The following is a 22413-nucleotide window of genomic DNA, read 5'->3' as shown; positions in this document are numbered from 1 at the left end:
TTACAGCGCTCCATGTGTGTTTATATGTAAATAAAGTAGATTAGCCAAAATGCTGAGTTGCTGAGGTCTGTCATGCGAACTGCACAGACTCTGTGGATCCCTAAGTGTGCCGTTGTCTGTTGGCATCGGTCGCTGTGATGTTCGGGCAGAAGAAAGCTTTTGAAGCTCCCGATCGACCAGGAGGGAGAGAACTTGCCAGTCGGGCATGTGTCTCTGCCAGGGTCCTACTCGAGTGTAGGCTGAGCTCCTGACAACAAGATCCAGAAGAAATCCCAGATTCATGCAACACAGAGCCTGCATGTGATCCATGCCAGTTCCTGAGGCATCATGACCACAGTATTGCCAACCTCCTGGACAATTCATGTGGAAGATCCCACACACATGAACCAGCTTTAGATTCACTTCCTTTTGGAACTACCTTGCTTTATTGCATCTTCAATTCCCACCTGAGGTCAGAGCCTTTGCTTTCTTGAAGCGCTGACAATAGTACCACGGACACATTTCAGTCTTCACACACGTTTGGCTGTGGCTGTAAATGTTACATATGTGTTCATGGTGACCTGCTGTGCTTCCATGTTTCTTGTTTATGGAGTGGAGGAAGGGACAACCCCAGGCTGTGTAATCAGCCTGACAGCCGTTTCCACAAGGTCTGCCATTGCCACAAAGCAAAAAATGTTGTTGACGCAGCAACTGCTGGAAAGGAAGTCGATGACAACGAGGGGCTGGAATGAAAAGAGCCCTGGATCTGGGCTGCCTAATTGCAAAGGAAAGGATTTGTGACTGTTTGCAGTATTTAAAGCCTTTGTATTATATTCCTAGGGGCAGCTTAGAGACCAGTAGTGGTGGCTATTCTGCTGGACAATCAAATGAACAATTAACTCATCTCTGTCTCGCTCTTGTCTGTACATGGCTATGCCAGCATACCTTATTTAAAGGCGGAGAAGAGAATGGGAAGTGGAGAAGAGTTAATACAGAGGGGCCAGGAATTTAGAAAATCCTCAGGGTATGTACACTCTAATTAAATTCTGTGCTAATCACTCCAAATAGCAGGCTTGCTGCTTGCCATAGTTACAGGGAGGGATTTAGATATGGCTGCCTTTGACAGGCAAACAAAATTGTGATACAGACGTCCTGAAGGTTTTTGAGAGTGGGATCGTCTCTTTTGCAGAAGCATTTTTTACCTGTCGCAGCAGGATTGCACACTACTGAGTGGTGGTTTGTTTTCTTACGCTGGGGCTGCAATGGGGTTTACATGACCAGCTGACCTGGGATAAGGGGTAGCTGCTGTTAGAAAGAAACAAAACAACGAATACTTCAGAAAACAGAGAAGAAAGCAATCCCAGTTTACAAAACAGTAATACCAGTGGCAGCCTTGTGGAAAGATTAGCAAGCTGGGAGTTGCTTCCATTTTCCATGTGATTCATAGAAAAACTCAATGTTGACTTAACTAGGACATGGGGCACAGTGGAGCAGCCATCCCAGGCAATTGACTTGGGGCGTCCAGCAATTTGTTAGTTGCTTAATATATAATTGAGAGCCAGTTTGGTAATGTAGTTAATGTTGGGACTATGGCCTAGCAGATCAGGGATCAGTCCCCTCTTAGCCATGAAGCTCACTGGGGCCATCACTGCCTCTCAGCCTAATCTACTTCATGGGTTTGTTGTGGAGATTAAATGAGGAGGAGAACCATGTATGTCACCTTGAGTTCTTTGGAGAAACATATGGGATACAGGTGAAATAAAGAAAGAATACGTATTTTTTACTGCCAGGGAATGGGAGAAATGGTTGTGGGATATTCCGGTGTGGAAATAACTTGGATGCCTTTTATATATATATATAGATTTATTTGGTTTTTCAAATTAACGTTTTACACTCACATATCTAACATACATCATAAAATCAAGATTCCAAAGAATTTCTGGACTTCCCTCCTTCCCTTTGTGGGTCCTATTGTTAGTAATTTCCTCCTACATCTTTTATAATAATCCAAATCTTTTACATCTCCATTATATCCAAATTCACCATTAAACTACAAGTGTTATTCCAATCCTACTAACAATTTTAACTGTCTACAATGATGTTTAAGAATTTTTTAAAGTTTTCCACATTCCTTATTAAAATTCTGGTCTTCCTGATTTCTGATTCTTCCGGTCATTTTTGCCATTTCAGCATAATCCCTCAACTTAATCTGCCATTAATCTCTGGTTGGTATTTTATCTTCTTTCCATTTCTAGGCCAATAACAACTGCACAGCCGTGGTCACATACATAAATAATACTTTCTGCTCCATTGGGAGTTCGGCACCTAGATTTCCTTTTTTAAAAAGGCTTCGGGGGGGGGGGGGTTAGAAAAAGTTATTTCAAACGCTTTTTTCAATTCATTATATATCATTTCCCAAAATTCTTTTACTAAGTAAAAGGAAGTAGTGGTAACTTGGCTGTCTTTTGGTATAGTGCCTCTTGGCTTAGCGCAGGACACCTTCACCTGATTCTCCTCAGGCAGAAAGCACCTCCAGTCTTCTAACTTTAAGCTCCCTTGGATGTTCCCAAGATCTATAATAATAATAATAATTTATTATTGATATCCCGCCAATCTGGCCGGGTTTCCCCAGCCACTCTGGGCAGCTTCCAACAAAGATTAAAAATAGATTAAAATGTCACACATTAAAAACTTCCCTGAACAGGCCTGCCGTCAGATGTCTTCTAAATGTCAGGTAGTTGTTTATCTCTCTGACATCTGATGGGAGGGCATTCCACAGGGTGGGTGCCACTGCCGAGAAGGCCCTCTGCCTGGTTCCCTGTAGCTTTGCTTCTCGTAATGAGGCAACCGCCAGAAGGCCCTTGGCGCTGGACCTCAGCGTTAGGAGGGAGAGAAAATGTGTCTGTCTACTTTCCCCATACAACCCATAATTTTATACGAATTTAATAATCTTATTTACCACACAACAACACTGCCTCTAGAGGCAAAATGATTTTATATTCCCAAAAATGTCAAGTACAAAATCAATTACTGGGGTGTCCAGTGTCCATCTCCCTGCGGTGTGAGCAGAAACTGAGTTACTCTCTGTTGCTCCCTCACCCAAAAACTTTTGCTGATTTTTTAATGAGCAGCTGGTGGAGGAAAAATGAAAAACTGGAACTGCCAACTTCCCTTAAGTTTATTTAAATGGGAGAAAGCACAGCATGGTGAAAACGGTGTGTTTGGGAACTGGCGAAGCTGACGGGAAAAATCCAAAACCAGCATGATCAAGTATTCCAAAAGGACCGGAGCAAATTTATACAATATTTGAAAGAATATTATAAGCAATTAACATCACTAGTAGGGTTGTCTGAAGACTTGCAATGAGGAAATTTCTCCCTTTTCTTATTTATTTAAATTTTGAGGTATTTTGTAATGAGTGTAATCAGAACTGGAAAACGTATAAAATGCGATGATATAAAGGTTAATTTTGAAAGCCGTGAGATGGGAGGGAAGGAAGTCGACAGGCTCTAGAGAGCCAGAGAGGTAAAGTGGATAATAATGATGTGATTATATATTGTTAAATGGGAAACTAATAAAAATTATAAATAATTTTTATAAATAATTAAAGAAAAAAAGAAAATGGTGTGCTTGTTGTGGGAAACGGAAGGTGAGACTTAGTCAAGGTTTGTTTCCTCAGGCTTCACCAAGAATTAGGACAGGGGTGCCAAATGAACAGGAGCACGCCAAATTTTAAAGGGGTTCCTTTTTTCACTGTTTCCTCTTAAAGAGCATGGCACAGAGTTCCCTCCAAAAGAGCAATGTTCTCCTAAGGCAAAGGGGCTGCAAAATTGGGATCCATTTCTCCTCCTTTGCCAAAGTACTTGCCAAGAGAGATAGAGGGATTCCCTGAGGGGACCACATTTTGCACTACTTCCTTTAGAGTGATTTCAACGTCATCATGACTCCCTCCCAATTTCCCTTGCAAAGAGATTTGGAGCATCATACTCTGCGTTGTGGTTCAGATCATCTCTTTCAAAGTGGTTCTCTCTGCACTTGAATGGAAGAAATGTGCAGTGCAATGCCCACCGCATGTTGCCTGAACAGATGAGGACAAGTGTGTTCAATATCAAGGAACTCGCCATGTTGGAAGGGGAACATTTTTGCTCCTGTTTGTATGTGTGGGAATGTTCAGGGATGTAGGAGAGGATATATTGTTTGATTATATCCTTTCCAACTTGTGCTAACAAGTTCTACAATTTAGCAGAATAACATCCCCTTTTTAAAACTTGCGCGGCAGATGCGTTTGCTCAGGCTCGCCTCTAAAATAAGTTTCGTTGGTAATTCCCCATTAAAAGGTAAAGGGTAAAGGGACCCCTGACCATTAGGTCCAGTCGTAGCCGACTCTGGGGTTGCGGCGTTCATCTTGCTTTATTGGCCGAGGGAGCTGGCGTACAGCTTCCGGGTCATGTGGCCAGCATGACTAAGCCGCTTCTGAAGAACCAGAGCAGCGCACGGAAATGCCGTTTACCTTCCTGCCAGAGCGCTCCCTATTTATCTACTTGCACTTTGACATGCTTTCGAACTGCTAGGTTGGCAGGAGCAGGGACCGAGCAATGGGAGCTCACCCCATCACAGGGATTCAAACTGCCGACCTTCTGATCGGCAAGTCCTAGACTCTGTGGTTTAAACCACAGCACTACCCGCATCCCAATTCTCCATTTAGTCCCTCATAAAAAGATAGACATGACACAGTCTTCTATAAAAGTATATAAAAAAGAGTTTACTCACACATTCTGTTCACAATTGGATCCCAGAAGGCAGACTTAAGTTACAAAAGTAATATACCTGGAATCTATCCCATAAAGAGACAGTTCCTTTGTCATCTCTTGGCTGAAAGCCAAGAGAGCATCTTTGGCTAAGCAGGTGTTCCTTCTTCGACGAATGTAGTCAGAGAGAGAGAGATGGCTGACCAGTCCTGCTCTTTTGTTGCCTGGGCAGGTGAGGTCATGCCCACCTCTAGTCACACGCAAAGGAAGTCTGTCCCAGCCTAGGAGGAAACAAGAAGTTCCGACTGGCTGGTCCAGACATCCCCTTTTTATGTCCACTCTAGGGATGTTGTACTTGACTGCTCTGTGTCTCACATCCCACAGTATGCTCCTCAAAACACTGTCAAAATGGGTAGGTGGGAATTTTTTCTGGGGGAAAGTAGTCCCCAATTTCTGTGTTGCCCTGAGAGCCTGTGTGCTCCTAGTAATCATAGATGGCTCAGAGATTAGCAGGAAGGCTCCCCAGTTCAGATATGTGATATTTGAAATGCCAAATATTTGAAAACCTGGCATCTCTCTCATTTTAGAAATTATGCTCTGGTGCAGGAGCAGCTCACATCTCATTAGGCAGGCTCACCATCCACCTCTAGAATAGTTATTAAGGCCAATACCGCAATAATACTCTGCAACGAATAGCAGCTGCTTTGGCCTGAGGAAGTATTCTGTATAAATCTTATTTTACAACATCACCACCTAGTGGTAATATATAGATATACAGAGCAATTTCCAAAGCCTTCCACCTGTCGAGCTCATTAAAAATATTGCAGCCTGCAGAGTGCAGGGTGCACGGGTTTAGTTTGAGCTACAAACAACGGCAAAGAAATATGCATGGTTTGGAAATAAATGGATAGAGATAATTTTTCTCACTCTTTTATAATGTGGTAAAACTTGGGGCTTATCTTATCGAGTCAATTAGGAGTAGCTTCCAGACAGACCTAAGACAAAAAAGAGTAAGCATTCATTTTGTGCACAGAAATTAAGTGACTTACAGAATTTGCTGCCTTAGGATGTGGCAATGGTGGCTGGTTTAGCTGGGTTTAGACCAGTTCTTAGAGGAGAATAACTCTGTCAAGAGTAGGAATTCTTGATGAATTCACTTTCTTTGAACTGCAATGAGAAGTGACCTAAGCCACACCTCTCGGACAAATGTGCAGATTGCAGTATACAAATCCTTCAGATGACAAACGTCTCAAAATTTACAGTCCTTTTGCGTATTTCAGGATGAAACACATTTAGAAATGTGTGCGTTGAAATAGAATATGTACCTAAACACATTTTTTTGTGATAATATATATAATAAGGGACGCGGGTGGCGCTGTGGGTTAAACCACAGAGCCTAGGACTTGCTGATCAGAAGGTCGGCGGTTCGAATCCCCGCGACAGGGTGAGCTCCCGTTGCTCGATCCCTGCTCCTGCCAACCTAGCAGTTCGGAAGCACGTCAAAGTGCAAGTAGATAAATAGGTACCACTCCGGCAGGAAGGTAAACGGCATTTCCGTGCACTGCTCTGGTTCACCAGTAGCAGCTTAGTCATGCTGGCCACATGACCCGGAAGCTGTACATCGGCTCCCTTGGCCAATAAAGCAAGATGAGCGCCGCAACCCCAGAGTCGGCCACGACTGGACCTAATGGTCAGGGGTCCCCTTTACCCTTTATATAATAAAATATGTATTTAGATCTGCACGAAAACTGCAATAGCTTTCTAGGTGCCATGTGCTACATTTCCAGCAGTAATCCCATCCCTTCCCTCCCGACAGAAACACAGATGTACACACAGTGGCGTCGCTTTTGAAGCTGTACCTCAGAGAACTCCCGGAGCCAGTCATTCCATATGCCAAATATGAAGACTTTCTCGCCTGCGCCAAACTACTCAGCAAGGAAGAGGAAACGGTGAGTTTGTGGCCTTGATTCCAGTGTGTGAAATTATCAGGCGCCTGGCAGTCTTATTGAGGGATTTTGAGTGAAGTGATTTAACTCCTGTTTGGTCGCCTTCGTTTTATGTTGGCTGTTTCCATGATATACCTTAGAAATTTGGGAAGCTGCCTGGAATGAAGATATTGGAGATACACTTCAGAGGTCCAGACTATGGGAAGCCTGAGGGGAAAAATTATAATTAATAATTTGGACTGTAATTTTGTCGTTTTTTTATTTTATTGTTTTTAATTGGATTATGATATGGATATGTTAATTGGCTGTTTTTATTGGAAAATCAATAAAAATGATAAAAAAGAAACTTTGTAAGCTGCCTTATACCAGTTCGGACTATTTGTCCATGTAGCTCAGTATTGTCTCCTGACAGTGCCGGCAGAGCTATTTCTGGCTCCCTTTTTCATTGGAGATGCTAGAGATTTAACTTGGGACCTCATTCTTGCTCTAACACTGAGCTCTGGTCCCTTCCCATACACCTGAGAATGGGACAAAGGCCACATCCATACTGTCCATTTAAAACACTATGATACCACTTTAAACAGTCATGACTTCTCCCAGAGAATCCTGGGAGCTGTAGTTTCTGCTAAGGGTTTTGCTGAGAGTTGTAAGGAGATCCATACTCCACTCTCAGAGCTACAGAAGAACCAGACGTGCTTAGAAGCTGCTCCATCATGGGCCTTCTAACCATATCCTGCAACCAAACATGCTAAGCCAACCAGCGCTTTCCTTTCGCAATCGGAAATGTGTGTTTGTAGGTGGCAGCTGTGAATTGTCTCTGTTAAGTTGTGGGAGAACATATCAGATGACACAGCGATTCTTCAAACAGCTCTTGTTTATTCACAGGCCAGAACAGAACTGAACTGAAGGGTTCAGTCAGCCTGCTTATATAAAACTCCAGTACAACGTAACTGTAACAATTTTCTAAAACTATCCAATCACTGAATGTCACTTTCGATCCCTTATTTGCATAACTATCTACAGTATCCCCCTGCTGGCCCAGGGTGAGAACTTCAGTACATAACAGTCTCTTTTTTTATTATTAAATAATATTTATTAACAGTTTAGACACTACAAAAGAAAAAAAGAATTAAACAAAACAATACAATACAAAAACAAAGACACTACATAACACTAACACTAAGACATTAAACTAACAAAACAAAACAAAAACAATTTAAAACACATCCAATAATTTCAATATCTTATCTTTCATTCACTTGTTTCAACGACCTCCTCACACCTCCCTTTTTGTATTCCACTTCAATTAACTGTTTCAGCAATTCCTTTCCATCTTCCTCTGTTTTCTGTCCTGTAATTTATCTTAACATGTTCTAACCTTATTTTTTCCCTTTAATACATTAATAATCTATTTGTACTTAGTTCCTTATAACATTTCTACTAAAGCCATATAACTTCATTCCAACATTTTTCTAACATTCATTGATTTTACAGTATTTCTGTAAATAGTCTTTAAACTTTTCCCAGTCTTCTTCCACCGATTCTTCTCCCTGGTCTCGGATTCTGCCAGTCATTTCCCATAACAGTCTCAACACATGTGAGCAGCTGCAATTGCCCATCACAATCTGTATTGATAGTTTTTAAAGGAAAGTGGGAATTATTATGTTTCGGTCCCTTTCTTTGGGGTTTCTAATGCCGCAGATCTCATCTTCACACAGGGGCTGAACGAACTGGTGAAGCAAGTGAAGAGTTTGCCGCCTGTCAACTTCAACCTGCTGAAGTATATTTGCAGGTAAATATCCCGACAAGAATCTCAAAGCACCAATTGCCTCAGCACTCCCAAAGACATCATTAGATAGAACAGTTTTCTGTGAACAGCTCTTTAAGGAGTAACAACAGAACAGTTAAATTTTAACTTCTTCTACTACATCTTCTTCTTGTTGTTGCTGTTATCATTATTGATTTATTACCTGCCCTTTGCTGTAAGGTCCCAGGGCAAACGTTTAAAGCAGCTTAAAGTAAATTATGAGAGTGGGCCCTAAAATATCTCTCTCTCAAAGGTCAGAGTAAAGAAGTGTGTCTGTGAAAGCTGTGAAGACCCCAAATTCATCTCTGTGGGGAAAGAATATACTACTACCAATGATAATAATAATAATTTATATGTCACCCATCTGACTGGGTTACCTCAGCTACTCTGGGTGGCTTCCAACAAATTAAAACACAGTAAGACATCAAACATTAAAATCTTCTCTAAACAGGGCTGCCTTCAGATGTCTTCTAAAAGTCAGATAGTTGTTTATTTCCTTTACATCTGATGGGAGGACGTTCCACAGGGCGGGCACCACTACCAAGTAGGCCCTCTGCCTAGTTCCCCTATAACTTCACTTCTCACAGTGAGGGAACTGTCAGAAGGCCCTCAGAGTTGGACCTCAGTGTCCTGGCTGAACGATGGGGGTGGAGACGCTCCTTCAGATGCGCAGGGCCAAAGCCATTTAGAGCTTTCAAGATTAGCACCAGCACTTTGAATTATGCTTAGAAATGTACTGGGAGCCAATGTAGGTCTTTCAGGACTGGTGTTATTATACGGCCCCAGCGACCGCTCCCAGTAACCAGTCTGGTAGCTCCACTCAAAACAAGACACTCCCTATCTGCAGACTTACATTCAAATAAAAAAACAAAAATACAACACACAAAGGAAAAGAGACAAGGGGGGGTTATATCAGGGGTAGGATGGGGTGAGAGAGCATGTCTCCTTTGCACATTTATGCATAATTGCTAATTGCATGAATAGCATCTCACCTGGTTCGGCCCTGTCATTTATAGTTGACTGAATCCTGATTCTGGACCCCCCTCCCCTCCCCTCCCCCATGCTTTTTTGGATGCATTAACAGATTCCTTGATGAAGTTCAGTCCTATTCCGGAGTCAATAAAATGAGTGTGCAAAACCTGGCTACTGTGTTTGGTCCCAACATCCTGCGTCCCAAAGTGGAGGATCCCTTGACCATCATGGAAGGTGAGTGAGAAAGCAAAACCCGCTGCGAAGGTTCATTTAGCTGGTTTGAGGATCCTGGCAAGAACATTGATGCAACAGTAGGGTTTAATTTAATATAGTAAAAACGCTTTGTGGAACTTGAATACAACCAAATAGCAGCATGTGCAGGTATGCAAAATACAAGAGGGCCAGATCTGATGTAACAGGCTGTATTTACGCAAGACTTGGAGGGGACGCGGGTGGCGCTGTGGTCTAAACCACAGAGCCTAGGGCCTAGGTCGGCGGTTCAAATCCCTGTGACGGGGTGAGCTCCTGTTGCTCGGTCCCTGCTCCTGCCAACCTAGCAGTTCGAAAGCACGTCAAAATGCAAGTAGATAAATAGGTACCGCTCCGGCAGGAAGGTAAACGGCGTTTCCGTGCACTGCTCTGGTTCGCCAGAAGCGGCTTAGTCATGCTGGCCACATGTCCTGGAAGCTGTCTGCAGACAAGCGCAGGCTCCCTTGGCCTATAGAGCAAGATGAGCGCCACAACCCCAGAGTCGTCTGCGACTGGACCTAATGGTCTGGGGTACCTTTACCTTTTCCTAGTTCCTTGGAGCAGAACCGTGGCATCTATATTGGAAGCATCCATCAAGTACAATTAAGAATCAAGTGTAATAAGAAGAATAGCCTCCTGGATCAGGCCAGTGGCTCATCTTAGTCCATCAACCTGTTCTCACAGCAGACAACCAATATTTTAGTTTAGCTATGATTTGGGACCCGTGTGTGGACACAAAACATAGCAGCAAAGTCATTTGTTTGTTTATTTGCTTTGCATCGGAAAACCGTGCAAACGTTTCTACGTGCAAATATCGTAACTCAAAATATTTACCAAAATATATAATTATACTGGTGGTTTTTAAAGGAAAGGGCTCTTGGCAGAGCTGTGCTTCTTTACTGTCTGAATTTCAGCAGATTTGCCTTTTTTATATATAGTTTTAATTCTATCCAATATTAATTACTTTAAAACTTCTCTTTCATGTTTTCAGTTTTTTGCAATTTGTCTGTTTGAATTTGTGTAAGCTGCTTTGAGTTCCAGTCTTACAAGAAGGCCGGATATAAATATTTTGTTGCTGTTTAGTCGTTTAGTCATGTCCGACTCTTCGTGACCCCATGGACCAGAGCACGCCAGGCACTCCTGTCTTCCACTGCCTCCCGCAGTTTGGTCAAATTCACGTTAGTAGCTTCGAGAACACTGTCCAGCCATCTCATCCTCTGTCGTCCCCTTCTCCTTGCTTCTTCAATCTTCCCCAACATCTGGGTCTTTTCCAGGGAGTCTTCTCTTCTCATGAGGTGGCCAAAGTATTGGAGCCTCAGCTTCATGATCTGTCCTTCCAGTGAGCACTCAGGGCTGATTTCCTTAAGAATGGAGAGGTTTGAGCTTCTTGCAGTCCATGGGACTCTCAAGAGTCTCCTCCAGCACCATAATTCAAAAGCATCAATTCTTCAGCGGTCAGCCTTCTTTATGGTCCAGCTCTCACTTCCATACACCACTACTGGGAAAACCATAGCTTTAACTATATGGACCTTTGTCGGCAAGGTGATGTCTCTGCTTTTAAGATGCTGTCTAGGTTTGTCGATATAAATATAGCAATAATAATTTTAAAAGTTGAGCGACTGCTGCTGGGAAATACAGCGGTGGACGACATAAACTTTTGATCTTTCCAAGGCCTTGCCCTATTGCAGGAAGATGCCTTCTACTGAGTCCATGATCATCCAGGATTGGTGCATCTTGCTTCATATTGTATTCACTGACTGGCTGCAGCTCTCCAGAGTTTCAGACAGGAATCATCTTCAACCCAGCCTGCAAATACCTGAAATTTAACTTAGAACAATGTGCTGTAAAACTGAACTATGAACCTTACCCTGATCCAGCGAAGCAGACCCTTAAGTTCCTAACAAGGCATTAATGCCCAGCTGCAAAAATAAAAATTAAAAAATCCAGATATCAGGTTCTTAGCTTCTTCTCCTTCTTCTGTGGATTTACATCCCTCTCATCAACAGATGATTTATTTTGCTAATTAGAGAGCGGAGGGAGAACAGCCTGCAAATGAAAGTGCTCCCTTGATTGCAGATGCTCATATTTCAGCTGCAATAATAATTTGTGCTTCCCCCCATAACTCATTAAATATGAGAAGTGAGATCACTGTTTGTGTAACTCATTTAGAAGGGTGCATGCTTTTGTTCCATAGCCCTGTGATGAGCATTGGGGGTGGGGGGGGGGAGGTAGGAATCATCCTGATCAGAAGAAAAAAAAATTCCAATCTCTGGAGCTGCAATCCTATGCACACTTACTAGGTAGCAATTATCACTGACCTCAGTAGGGATCACGTCTGTGTAGGCATGTAAATCTGTATCAGGCTTAATATTTTTTTTTATAAGATATTTTATTAGGATTTTCCATTTTTTACAAACAGTAAAAAGAAAAAGTTAAAAATTAAAAATTAAAAAAAACACATAATGTTCAGAACTTATTTTTAAATAACATCTTTCACTGACCTCCTCATACCTCCCCTTCTTGTATTCCAGTTCGAATTGTTTATCCAACAAATCCTTATCTCCCAACATTACAATTAAACCCCTTATTTTCTACACATCTTCTTATATCTTAAACTCTTGATTATATACCAAGAAAAAAGGGACCATTTTTTCATAATCTTATTCCCATTACAGCTAGAAACCAGTTAATTTCAATCCTGCATCATTCAACATTCATTAATATTGCAATATTTTTGTAGATAGTCCTTGAATTTCTTCCATTCTTCTTCTGCCGACTCTTCTCCCTGGTCACGGATTCTGCCAGTCATTTCTGCCAATCCCATAAAGTCAATCAACTTCGTTTGCCATTCTTCCAGAGTGGGTAAATCTTGCGTCTTCCAATACTTTGCGATGAGTATTCTTGCTGCTGTTGTGGCATACATAAAGAAAGTTCTGTCCTTTTTCGACACCAATTGGCCGACCATGCCCAGGAGAAAGGCCTCTGGTTTCTTCAGGAAGGTATATTTAAATACCTTTTTCAATTCATTATAAATCATTTCCCAGAAAGCCTTAATCCTAGGGCACGTCCACCAAAGGTGAAAGAATGTACCTTCATTTTCTTTACATTTCCAACATTTATTATCGGGCAAGTAATATATTTTTGCAAGCTTGACTGGGGTCATGTACCACCTGTATATCATTTTCATAATATTTTCTCTTAAGGCATTACATGCCGTAAATTTCATACCTGTGGTCCACAACTGTTCCCAGTCAGCAAACATAATATTATGTCCTACGTCTTGTGCCCATTTAATCATAGCAGATTTCACCGTTTCATCCTGAGTATTCCATTTCAACAGCAAGTTATACATCTTTGACATAATCTTAGTTTTGGGTTCTAACAGTTCTGTTTCTAATTTTGATTTTTCCACCTGGAAGCCAATTTTCTTATCCAAATTAAACGCCTCCATTATCTGAAAGTAATGTAACCAGTCTCGCACTTTATTTTTTAACTTCTCAAAACTCTGAAGTTTCCATCTATCTCCTTCTTGTTCCAAAATCTCCCAATATTTCGGCCATTTGGCCTAATCTGTATCAGGCTTTAGCTTTGACAGGCATTTGGTGTATTTTGAGAATATTTTGGTTGATTGCTTTTTGAAAAGGGATGAAGCGTTTGCTTTGCCCATTAAGGAAATATTCCCATCACTCTGAATGACTTCATTTGCCCTCAGTGACATCAGCAAGCAGCCAAGCCTGATTGGCTACAAAGTGTCATGGGGTCATCTTCACTCCCAGTTATTGCTCAGAAGCATCCGGCACATCAAAGAATTATGCCTGGAAATGTGATTAGGTAAAGGGTAAAGGGACCCCTGACCATTAGGTCCAGTCGTGACCGACTCTGGGGTTGCGGCGCTCATCTCACTTTACTGGCCGAGGGAGCCAGCGTACAGCTTCTGGGTCATGTGGCCAGCATGACTAAGCCACTTCTGGCAAACCGGAGCAGCGCACAGAAACGCCATTTACCTTCCCACTGGAGCGGTACCTATTAATCTACTTGCACTTTGATGTGCTTTCTAACTGCTAGGTTGGCAGGAGCAGGGACCAAGCAACGGGAGCTCACCCCTTCGTGGGGATTCGAACCGCCGACCTTCTGATCGGCAAGTCCTAGGCTCTGTGGCTTAACCCACAGCGCCACCCACGTCCCTTGGAAATGTGATTATAGCCTCCCAAAAAAATGCCATTTCAGGAAGGATCAGATCAGAGGAAAGTGCCACTTCTTGCCATATGCCCAAGGGTCAGCAAACTTTTTCAGCAGGGGGCCGGTCCACTGTCCCTCAGACCTTGTGGGGGTCCGGACTATATTTTTGAGGGGAGGAATGAAAAAATTCCTATACCCCACAAATAACCCAGAGATGCATTTTAAATAAAAGCACACATTCTACTCATGTAAAAACACACTGATTCCTGGACCATCCGCGGGCTGGATTTAGAAGGCGATTGGGCCGGATCCAGCCCCCGGGCCTTAGTTTGCCTACCCATGGCCTAGCGTCAAAGATGTGCTCCAAAAATTACCAAGGAAGTCGTACTGCTTGTGTGGTATGGCCTTCTACAGAAGCAAACATGGCCATTCATTATAATGCATTTCAAAACTATCTCCCTCCTGGCTTAAGGGAGTACGCTTTGATTTATAACATAAGCAGAAGCATACTCAGCACTGAAGAACTGTGCGATGCACTCTGGCGGCTGCACCCAGTCTCATTTTGGAGCGCTTAATGACATTTATATTAAATTGATTTAACATCCCTTCTCGTTATGATGTGCTGCTCCAGTCGGCGCAACTAAACATTGCAGAAATGGGGGGTGGGGATGAGGAGATAACTCAACTGCTCACTGCTACAGGTTTCTGAATCCAGCCAGCTACACACTGTTCAAAACCTGGAGTAAAACTGAAAGGAACCTCAGAAATTGTAATTAGACCATTCATCTATTGATTCTTTATTTCTTTCCACCATGATTTTTGTTGTTGTTATTGTTGTTGTGTTCCTGAAGCCGCTGGCTATTATGCTTAGATATTTGTCTCGCTCTGACATGACAAACTCAACCTTATCAGTATTCTGGAAACCACAGAAGAGTGACGTGTGTCCAAACTGGCATGGGGAAAGAAGGGAGATTGAGAGGGGCCTGTTTGATGGGCCACCTACAGTTGTGTGATTGGTTCATAGCAGCTGCTGATGTGATTGGGAAGAGGAGCCAACGTGTATGGAGTTTAGCACATAAGTAAAAATTGGTGCAGGGTTGTTGAAAAACATGGATGATGCCCCATTAATCTTCTGATGCAATTGGAGCTACAATAATGGAACTATCCTGAGCTTGGAAGAGATAGATCCCTTTATATAGGCTAGAAAATCTACAGGCTAATATAAAAGCCAAAGTATTGCAGGTGGGCTCCTTTCTTATTTTTTTTTAAATATATGTATAGCCCTTTTTATATGGGACGCGGGTGGCACTGTGGGTTAAACCACAGAGCCTAGGACTTGCCGATCAGAAGGTCAGCGGTTTGAATCCCTGCGACGGGATGAGCTCCCCTTGTTTGGTCCCAGCTCCTCCCCACCTAGCAGTTTGACAGCACGTCAAAGTGCAAGTAGATAAATAGGTACCACTCAGCGTTTCTGTGCGCTGCTCTGGTTCACTAGAAGCAGCTCAGTCATGCTGGCCACATGACCCGGAAGCTGTACGCCGGCTCCCTCGGCCAATAAAGCGAGATGAGCGCCGCAACCCCAGAGTCGGTCAGGACCGGACCAAATGGTCAGGGGTCCCTTTACCTTTACCTTTATAGCCCCTTTTACAACACAGAACATAGCAAACAATAAATGTCAATATCCCATTAAAAAAAAGTTTTGTAAGTGCAGATATAATCATAAGAAATACAGGAGAAAATACAGATTTCTGTTAACACAACTTGATCACCCTCCTCTGCACACATTCCAACTTGTCAATTTCCTTCTTAAACTGGTGCCCAGAATTGGACACAGCACTCCTTGTTGAGATCATCCCATTTTTTGAAGGATGGCAACTACAGAGATGGGGAGGAAGCAAGACATTGGCCCAAACCTGCAAAATGAGTGCAATGCAGCGGTCGGTTTCCACCGTGCTTTACTAACAGCAATTAGGAGAGAGAAACAAATGATGAGTGACAAAAACTGGAAGGTGTCCTTTGCTTTCAGTTTTCACTAGAAAATTGATCATGTAGATACCAAGTCTTACAACAGATAGGCTTTGATACAAGCCTTCTTCTTCTTCAATGGTTACCTGCCGTTTAAATGTTGGTTGTGTTTATGTGGTCTTCTTCTAGGTACTGTTGTTGTCCAGCAGCTGATGTCCATGATGATAAGTGAGCACGAGCTGCTGTTTCCCAAGGATGGGGACGTCCAAAGTGGGCAGGAGGTGAGCAACAACAACAACGAGGTCCAAAAGAAAGTGATCATCGGTCAGCTCCAGAACAAAGAAAACAACAACACCAAGGATTCCTCACCACTGAGACACTGTTCTTGGGATAAACCAGAGTCTCCCCAAAGAACCATTGTGGAGAACGGCTCTCCTACAGCTCAGCCTGGGAGCAAGTCAAATAGCCCAAGGAACAGCATTCACAAACTGGACATCACCAGAAGCCCACCCCTTATGGTGAAAAAAAACCCAGCGTTCAATAAAGGCAGTGGCATCGTCACCAACGGATCCTTCAGCAGCTCTGTGGAGGGTCAAGAGAAGACATCACCAGCCTTGCCCAATGGTACCTTGCAGAGCAGAAGAACATCTTCCCTGAAAGGGCCAGTCACCAAAATGGGCACCCACAGCGTGCAGAACGGAGGGGTGCGAATGGGCATCTCCAGCACAGATGCCCACAGCAACTCTCTGAACAGCCGGAACCAGGGCTGGATGGCCAATGGGTACGTGACGCTGCGGGACAACAAACAGAAGGAGCCCACGGGGGACTCTGGCCAGCACAACAGACTCTCTACTTACGACAACGTGCACCAGCAGTTCTCCATACTGAATGCCGAAGACAAGCAGAGCGTTGACAGTGCGACTTGGTCCACTTCCTCTTGCGAAATTTCCCTCCCCGAACATTCCAACTCCTGCCGCTCCTCCACCACCACTTGCCCCGAGCAAGACTTTTATGGGGCCAATTTTGAAGACCCCGTCCTCCTGGATGAGCCCCAGCACGAAGACCTCTCCAACCAAGGAGATTACGAGAACAAAGGCGACCGCAGAAGCGTCGGGGGGCGCAGCAGCCGAGCGACGAGCAGCAGCGACAACAGCGAAACGTTTGTTGTCAACAACACGGGCAACCACAGTGCTTTGCATAGCCTCGTGTCGAGCTTAAAGCAGGAAATGGCGAAACAGAAGCTGGAGTATGAAACAAGGATAAGAAGGTAAGCTGCCAGGGTCAGAGCTCCCGTTCTTTATGGTGCAGTCCTATGCATGCCTACTCAGCAGTAAGCCCCATTGAGTTCAATGGGACTTCTCCCCAGGTAATAAGTGCACATAGAGGATTGTAGCCTAAAGCATTTATGTGCCAGTGCAATGAGGGCTGCATTATTCATCGGCTTAAATCCAACTAACCCAGTTCAAGAAGTATTCAGATTGGCCAGCTCATGCTCCCCCTCCAGGTGGGAAAAGCCATACATTATTTGCTAGTCAGGTGAGCTAAGATCATTACACTGGGGCCCTTCAGTCAGATCCCAAGGAAAAATCATTTAAATTATATATGCTCTGACATGAAGTGTTGCATTAACAATGAGCAAGAAAAAAGGTCAGGAGACGTCTTAGCACTCGGCTTAATTTATCTCCTAGGGGGTTGTATATGGCTGGCATCTTCCCGTCTGAACCAAGTGATCAAAAAGTCCAGCTGTAAATGCTAACGAGTATCACAAAATTTATTTCGCTGCATGCCAGGGGACACTCGAAAAGGAAAATGTGTTTCTCAGCGGCTGGAAGTGCAAAAGTTCTCTGCTGCTTTTAGATTCATAGCGTGGATTTTAATGAGCTCAAGAGGCTTTGATTCCATTATAAAAAAATTGCAAATGAGCCTTAGAAATGGCTTCAACCTTTCAGAGCCCTAGGCCGGTTAAGTGCTAGACTGAGCCTAGTAAAGGCTCATATTTTGGGGTTGGGTGTTCATCAATATGCTGATGATACCCAGCTCTACCTCTTTTAAATCAGAACCAGTGAAGGCAGTGAAGGTCCTGTGTGAGTGTCTGGAGGCGGTTGGAGGATGGATGGCAGCTAACGGATTGAGGTTGAATCCTGACAAGACAGAAGTACTGTTCTTGGGGGACAGGGGGCGGGCTGGTGTGGAGGACTCCCTGATCCTGAATGGGGTAACTGTGCCCCTGAAGGACCAGGTGCGCAGCCTGGGGGTCATTTTGGACTCACAGCTGTCCATGGAGGCGCAGGTCAATTGTGTGTCCAGGGCAGCTGTTTATCAGCTCCATCTGGTATGCAGGCTGAGACCCTACCTGCCTGCAGACTGTCTTGCCAGAGCGGTACATGCTCTAGTTATCTCCCGCTTGGACTACTGCAATGCGCTCTATGTGGGGCTACCTTTGAAGGTGATTCGGAAACTGCAATTAATCCAGAATGCGGCAGCTAGACTGGTGACTGGGAGTGGCTGTCGAGACCATATAACACCGGGTCCTGAAAGATCTTCATTGGCTCCCAGTACATTTCCGAGCACAATTCAAAGTGTTGGTGCTGACCTTTAAAGCCCTAAATGGCCTCAGTCCTGTATACCTGAAGGAGCGTCTCCACCCCCAATATCCAGCCTGGACACTGAGGTCCAGCTCCAAGGGCCTTCTGGCAGTTCCCTCTCTGCGAGAAGTGAGGTTACAGCGAACCAGGCAGAGGGCCTTCTCGGTAGTGGCACCCACTCTGTGGAATGCACTCCCATCAGATGTCAAGGAAATAAACAACTATTTTACTTTTAAAAGACAACTGAAGGTGGCCCTGTTTAGGGAAGTTTTTAATGTCTGATGCTGTATTGGTTTTAATATCAGGTTGGAAGCCGCCCAGAGTGGCTGGGGAAACCCAGCCAGATGGGCGGGGTATAAATAAATTATTATTATTATTATTACTACGACTACTACTACTACTACTATAAAATGTTGGGAGAGTTTCAGTCTTGAAAGTCTGAGATTTTCAAACCATCAGCCTTTGCAATGTCGGCAGGGGGGAGGTGCTAAAAATGCTGGGCACCATAAATTTAATAAATAACTGATAGACAAGAGTTTCCAGACATCTAGCAATTGGTAACACTGGCTTTCTATTAAGCATAAGAACATATGCAGAGCCCTGCTGGATCAGGCCCAAGGCCCCTCTGGTTCTGCACTCTGTTCTCTCAGTGGCCAACCAGGTGGGAAGCCCTTGAGCTTCAGCACTCTCCGTATCTGCAACTTCTCGGCAATGGTGCCCACACTGTGGAACACCCTCCCTTTAGAGGTCAAGGAAATAAACAACTATCTGACTTTTAGAAGACATCTGAAGGCAGCCCTGTTTAGGGAAGCTTTTAATGTTTGATATTTTTTATAGTGTTTTTAATATTCTGTTGGGAGCCGCCCAGAGTGGCTGGGGAAACTCAGTCAGATGGGTGGGGTATAAATAATTTTAAAAGTATTTATATTATTATTATTATTAAGCTTCTACACATGCAGTGTGCAAGGTACTTCGTCCTTTGACTCAAGCAGCAAAAAGTCCCTGCCTGTGCAATCATTCCTCCCCTCCAAGTACCTTGAGGAAGGAGGAGAGCGGAAAGAGATTAGTGAAGCAGCCAGTAAAAAAAGTACCATTCCTTGCCTCTCCTCTGTTCTAAATAACCCCACCCTGAAATGGTTTTTTTATATTATTGTAACTTTTTGTTTACCTCCCTTCCCCACAATGTCTCGCATACACTTCCAAAGCAGGCATGCTTAGCTTCAAGAGTTCAACTGTATATCATGGGCCCCTAGAACATTCTCTGAGCCTTTTCACATGTAGGTTGTCAACTGGCTAATTAGAGCCATCTCTGGAGAAGGGATGTTGTCAGGCTTTGGGGAATCAGCTTCCTCCTCCATGGCAGTAAACAAAGATCAAACGAAAGAAGTGTCTTACCAGTTAGAAACTTTAATAATCACAGTGAAAGAACAAAGAACTTGTTTCCTAGAAATGGCGGTGCTCCCAGTTAAGGATTACACACACCCCTCCATCCCTTTTAATCTACATCACTCCTACATCTTGTAATCTAAGTTTGTACCCTCTGCGCTTTCTGTTCTGAGACTTTCTGAGCTCTCCGTGTCTTTGGAGGAGTGGGCTGAATGCTGTCCAACAACTGTGAATCTGTTAACCCTCTCTCTTCCAGTGCTTCTTCTCCTAGCTGTTCCCCACCCAGTATTTCCCAGCTTCTGCCTTCTGAACTATGCCCCTCTGCAAACCACTTTTCCAAATCTATACTGTCCTCCTGCTCCTGGGAGGGCTCTTAGTGCAGCCCTCCTCAGCACGGTCCCTGACAGGTGTCTCCAGTTCTGTTTGTTTTTCTCTCACCCATAATAACATCACAACTTTGCCACATGTCTTTGTGTATGCTGAGTTCTGTGGGGCTTACTTCTATGTAACTGACACCCTGTGTTATCTAGAATTGTAGAGTTGGATGTGGCCTCATCTATTGCAGTCCAACCCCCTGCAATGCAGGATACTTTTGCCCAACACGGGGCTCAAACCCACAACCTTGAGATTAAGAGTCTCATTCTCTACTGACTGAGCTATCACAGCTGTTCCCGAACTATCCTTCTTTTGGTGCCCATGAGCGTTGAGTTGTACCAAAGTATACACTAAGCCCTTTGTCTACTTTTGCTCCTCCAGTCTTGAACAAAGGAATCTCTCCCTGGAGACAGAAATGCTTGGCTTGCATGATGAACTGGAACAGGAGAAGAAAAAGTTCACCATGGTGGAGATTAAAATGCGCAATGCAGAGCGGGCCAAAGAAGACGCAGAGAAGAGGAACGACATGCTGCAGAAGGAGATGGAGCAGTTCTTCTCGACATTTGGGGAGCTGACAGTGGAGACACGTCGGCCAGAAAGAGGGAACACCATATGGATCCAGTGAGCGCTGCTGCTGCCGACCAAGACTGTGGGATTCTGGGAAGAGGGTTGTTGGGATATTATATTGTAACAGGTGACTGGTCACCTGACTGAGGCTAGCACTCAACGTAACGTCGACCCTCAGAAGAAGACGCCATGCCTATGTCAACCAACCACATCCGCCATGTGTACTTTTTAATTGAGAAATCATATTCCTTGAATGCATCGTAATGCAACCGTTAAGTGTTACAACTGGATTTGTGTATATAGATTTTAAATAGGTCATCCGAGGGAAGGGGGGATAGAAAGAGACAAGAAGAAATATTTTAATGCAAGTCTTATATTTAAACTGGCAAACGGAACCTTCATTGCAATTAAGCTTTATATTGAGGCTTTTTTCCCTTGCACTTAATTAACATAATAAGCTATTTTTGGCATTGTGTCACCATCAGCTTATTTTGTATATTACTTTTTTTCCCCTTTGGTTGCCCCTCTCGCTGGGGAATTAAGACACACATCTATCTATATATATAGATATCTATATATATAATGTTAGCTATTAAACAAAACAAAAAGGATATTGTGTGACTGTGCTGTTTGTGCCAATGGATTTGCCCATGACCAAAAAAAAAAAAAAAAGTGTAAATAATTTTATAAAAATATAACATGAGCATCTAATAAGTTGGAACTCTTTTTTTCTTTCTTTTTCTTTGGGATCTATCAGTTAGAAAACACAATACAATATTTCCTGTGCATGTGCAGTGCTGCAATTAGCTCTCCCTTGAAGACAGTGCATCCTATTCTGGATCAAACTGCACATTATATCCAACATGTAATTTGGGAATGCATGCTTGTTTTTCAAAAAGCAGCCACTGGGGGAGGGGTGGACAGTCAGGATCAGGCCTGCAGCACTTGTTACCATCCTTCCAACAGCCCTCCCATATATGCCAGTAGCTGTGTCCCTCCAGTGTCATAAAGCAGCTTCGAGGGATATTTGGGGTGGACCACAAGGGCTGCTTTGGTTGGTAGTGGAGATATGGAGTTAACTTCTCCATACACCATTGTCCTAGTCTTGGTTGCTTCCTTCCCTAAGGCTGCTATTTAAAGTGGTTGAAAAAAAGAAGATATGCAATCTAAATTATGTTTGGCCCCTGGGAGAGCCATCATTGATGGGGGTTTAGCAGAAGGGGGTGCAGACAGAAAGTAGATGTCAGAAGAGGATGCAGTGGGAGACAAGATTGTCCCTGTGCTTAGAATTATGTTATTGTTGTTGTTCTTTATACTATGATTATTTGGCTTTGCAAAATAGGTTGGGTCAAACATACTTGTGAAACTCTCTTTCCCAATACCTCATTATAGTTTTTTCTCACCCCACTTGCCCTTGTTACCTGAAGCAGATGTTGGGTTCCTTGTAGTTACCAGCACATTGCTCCCGGGTCATCGCCAGAGTGTCAGTATTCGTAAGAGGGATTCAGTTGCATACTATTAAGCCTCGTGTGTGAAGGTGATTCATGATCCGTTGAGAGCTCCCTCTGGAGTGCCTCATTTGCATGCTCAGGACAAGAGAAGCATGAGCAAGAACATGCCCGTTGTCTGCCCTGTGTGTGGAATTATATTCCCAG

At 43.6% G+C, this 22413-nt stretch overlaps 1 protein-coding gene across 8 annotated transcripts in view; it reads left to right on the top strand.

The window, feature by feature from the left end:
• Positions 1-21472, top strand: part of ARHGAP24 (Rho GTPase activating protein 24) — a 399589-nt gene extending 378117 nt beyond the window's left edge. For 7 of the 8 annotated variants that reach the window (XM_083571255.1, XM_083571256.1, XM_083571257.1 and 4 more), the window contains 5 exons: positions 6544-6676; positions 8392-8465; positions 9565-9686; positions 16035-17112; positions 20573-21472. In XM_083571255.1, the coding sequence (XP_083427381.1) occupies positions 6544-6676; positions 8392-8465; positions 9565-9686; positions 16035-17112; positions 20573-20816 (1651 nt within the window). In that variant the 3' untranslated portion in view covers positions 20817-21472. Of the gene's footprint in view, positions 1-6543; positions 6677-8391; positions 8466-9564; positions 9687-16034; positions 18680-19222; positions 19374-19422 lie in introns of all 8 variants that reach the window. The other variant, XR_014538431.1, reaches the window with a different exon arrangement.
• The last annotated feature ends 941 nt before the right edge of the window (positions 21473-22413 follow it).

This window comes from Podarcis filfolensis, assembly GCF_964270895.1.
Source record: "Podarcis filfolensis genome assembly, chromosome: 9".
In the NCBI taxonomy this organism is placed as follows: domain Eukaryota; kingdom Metazoa; phylum Chordata; class Lepidosauria; order Squamata; family Lacertidae; genus Podarcis; species Podarcis filfolensis.
This window is presented reverse-complemented; position numbering and strand designations above follow the sequence as displayed.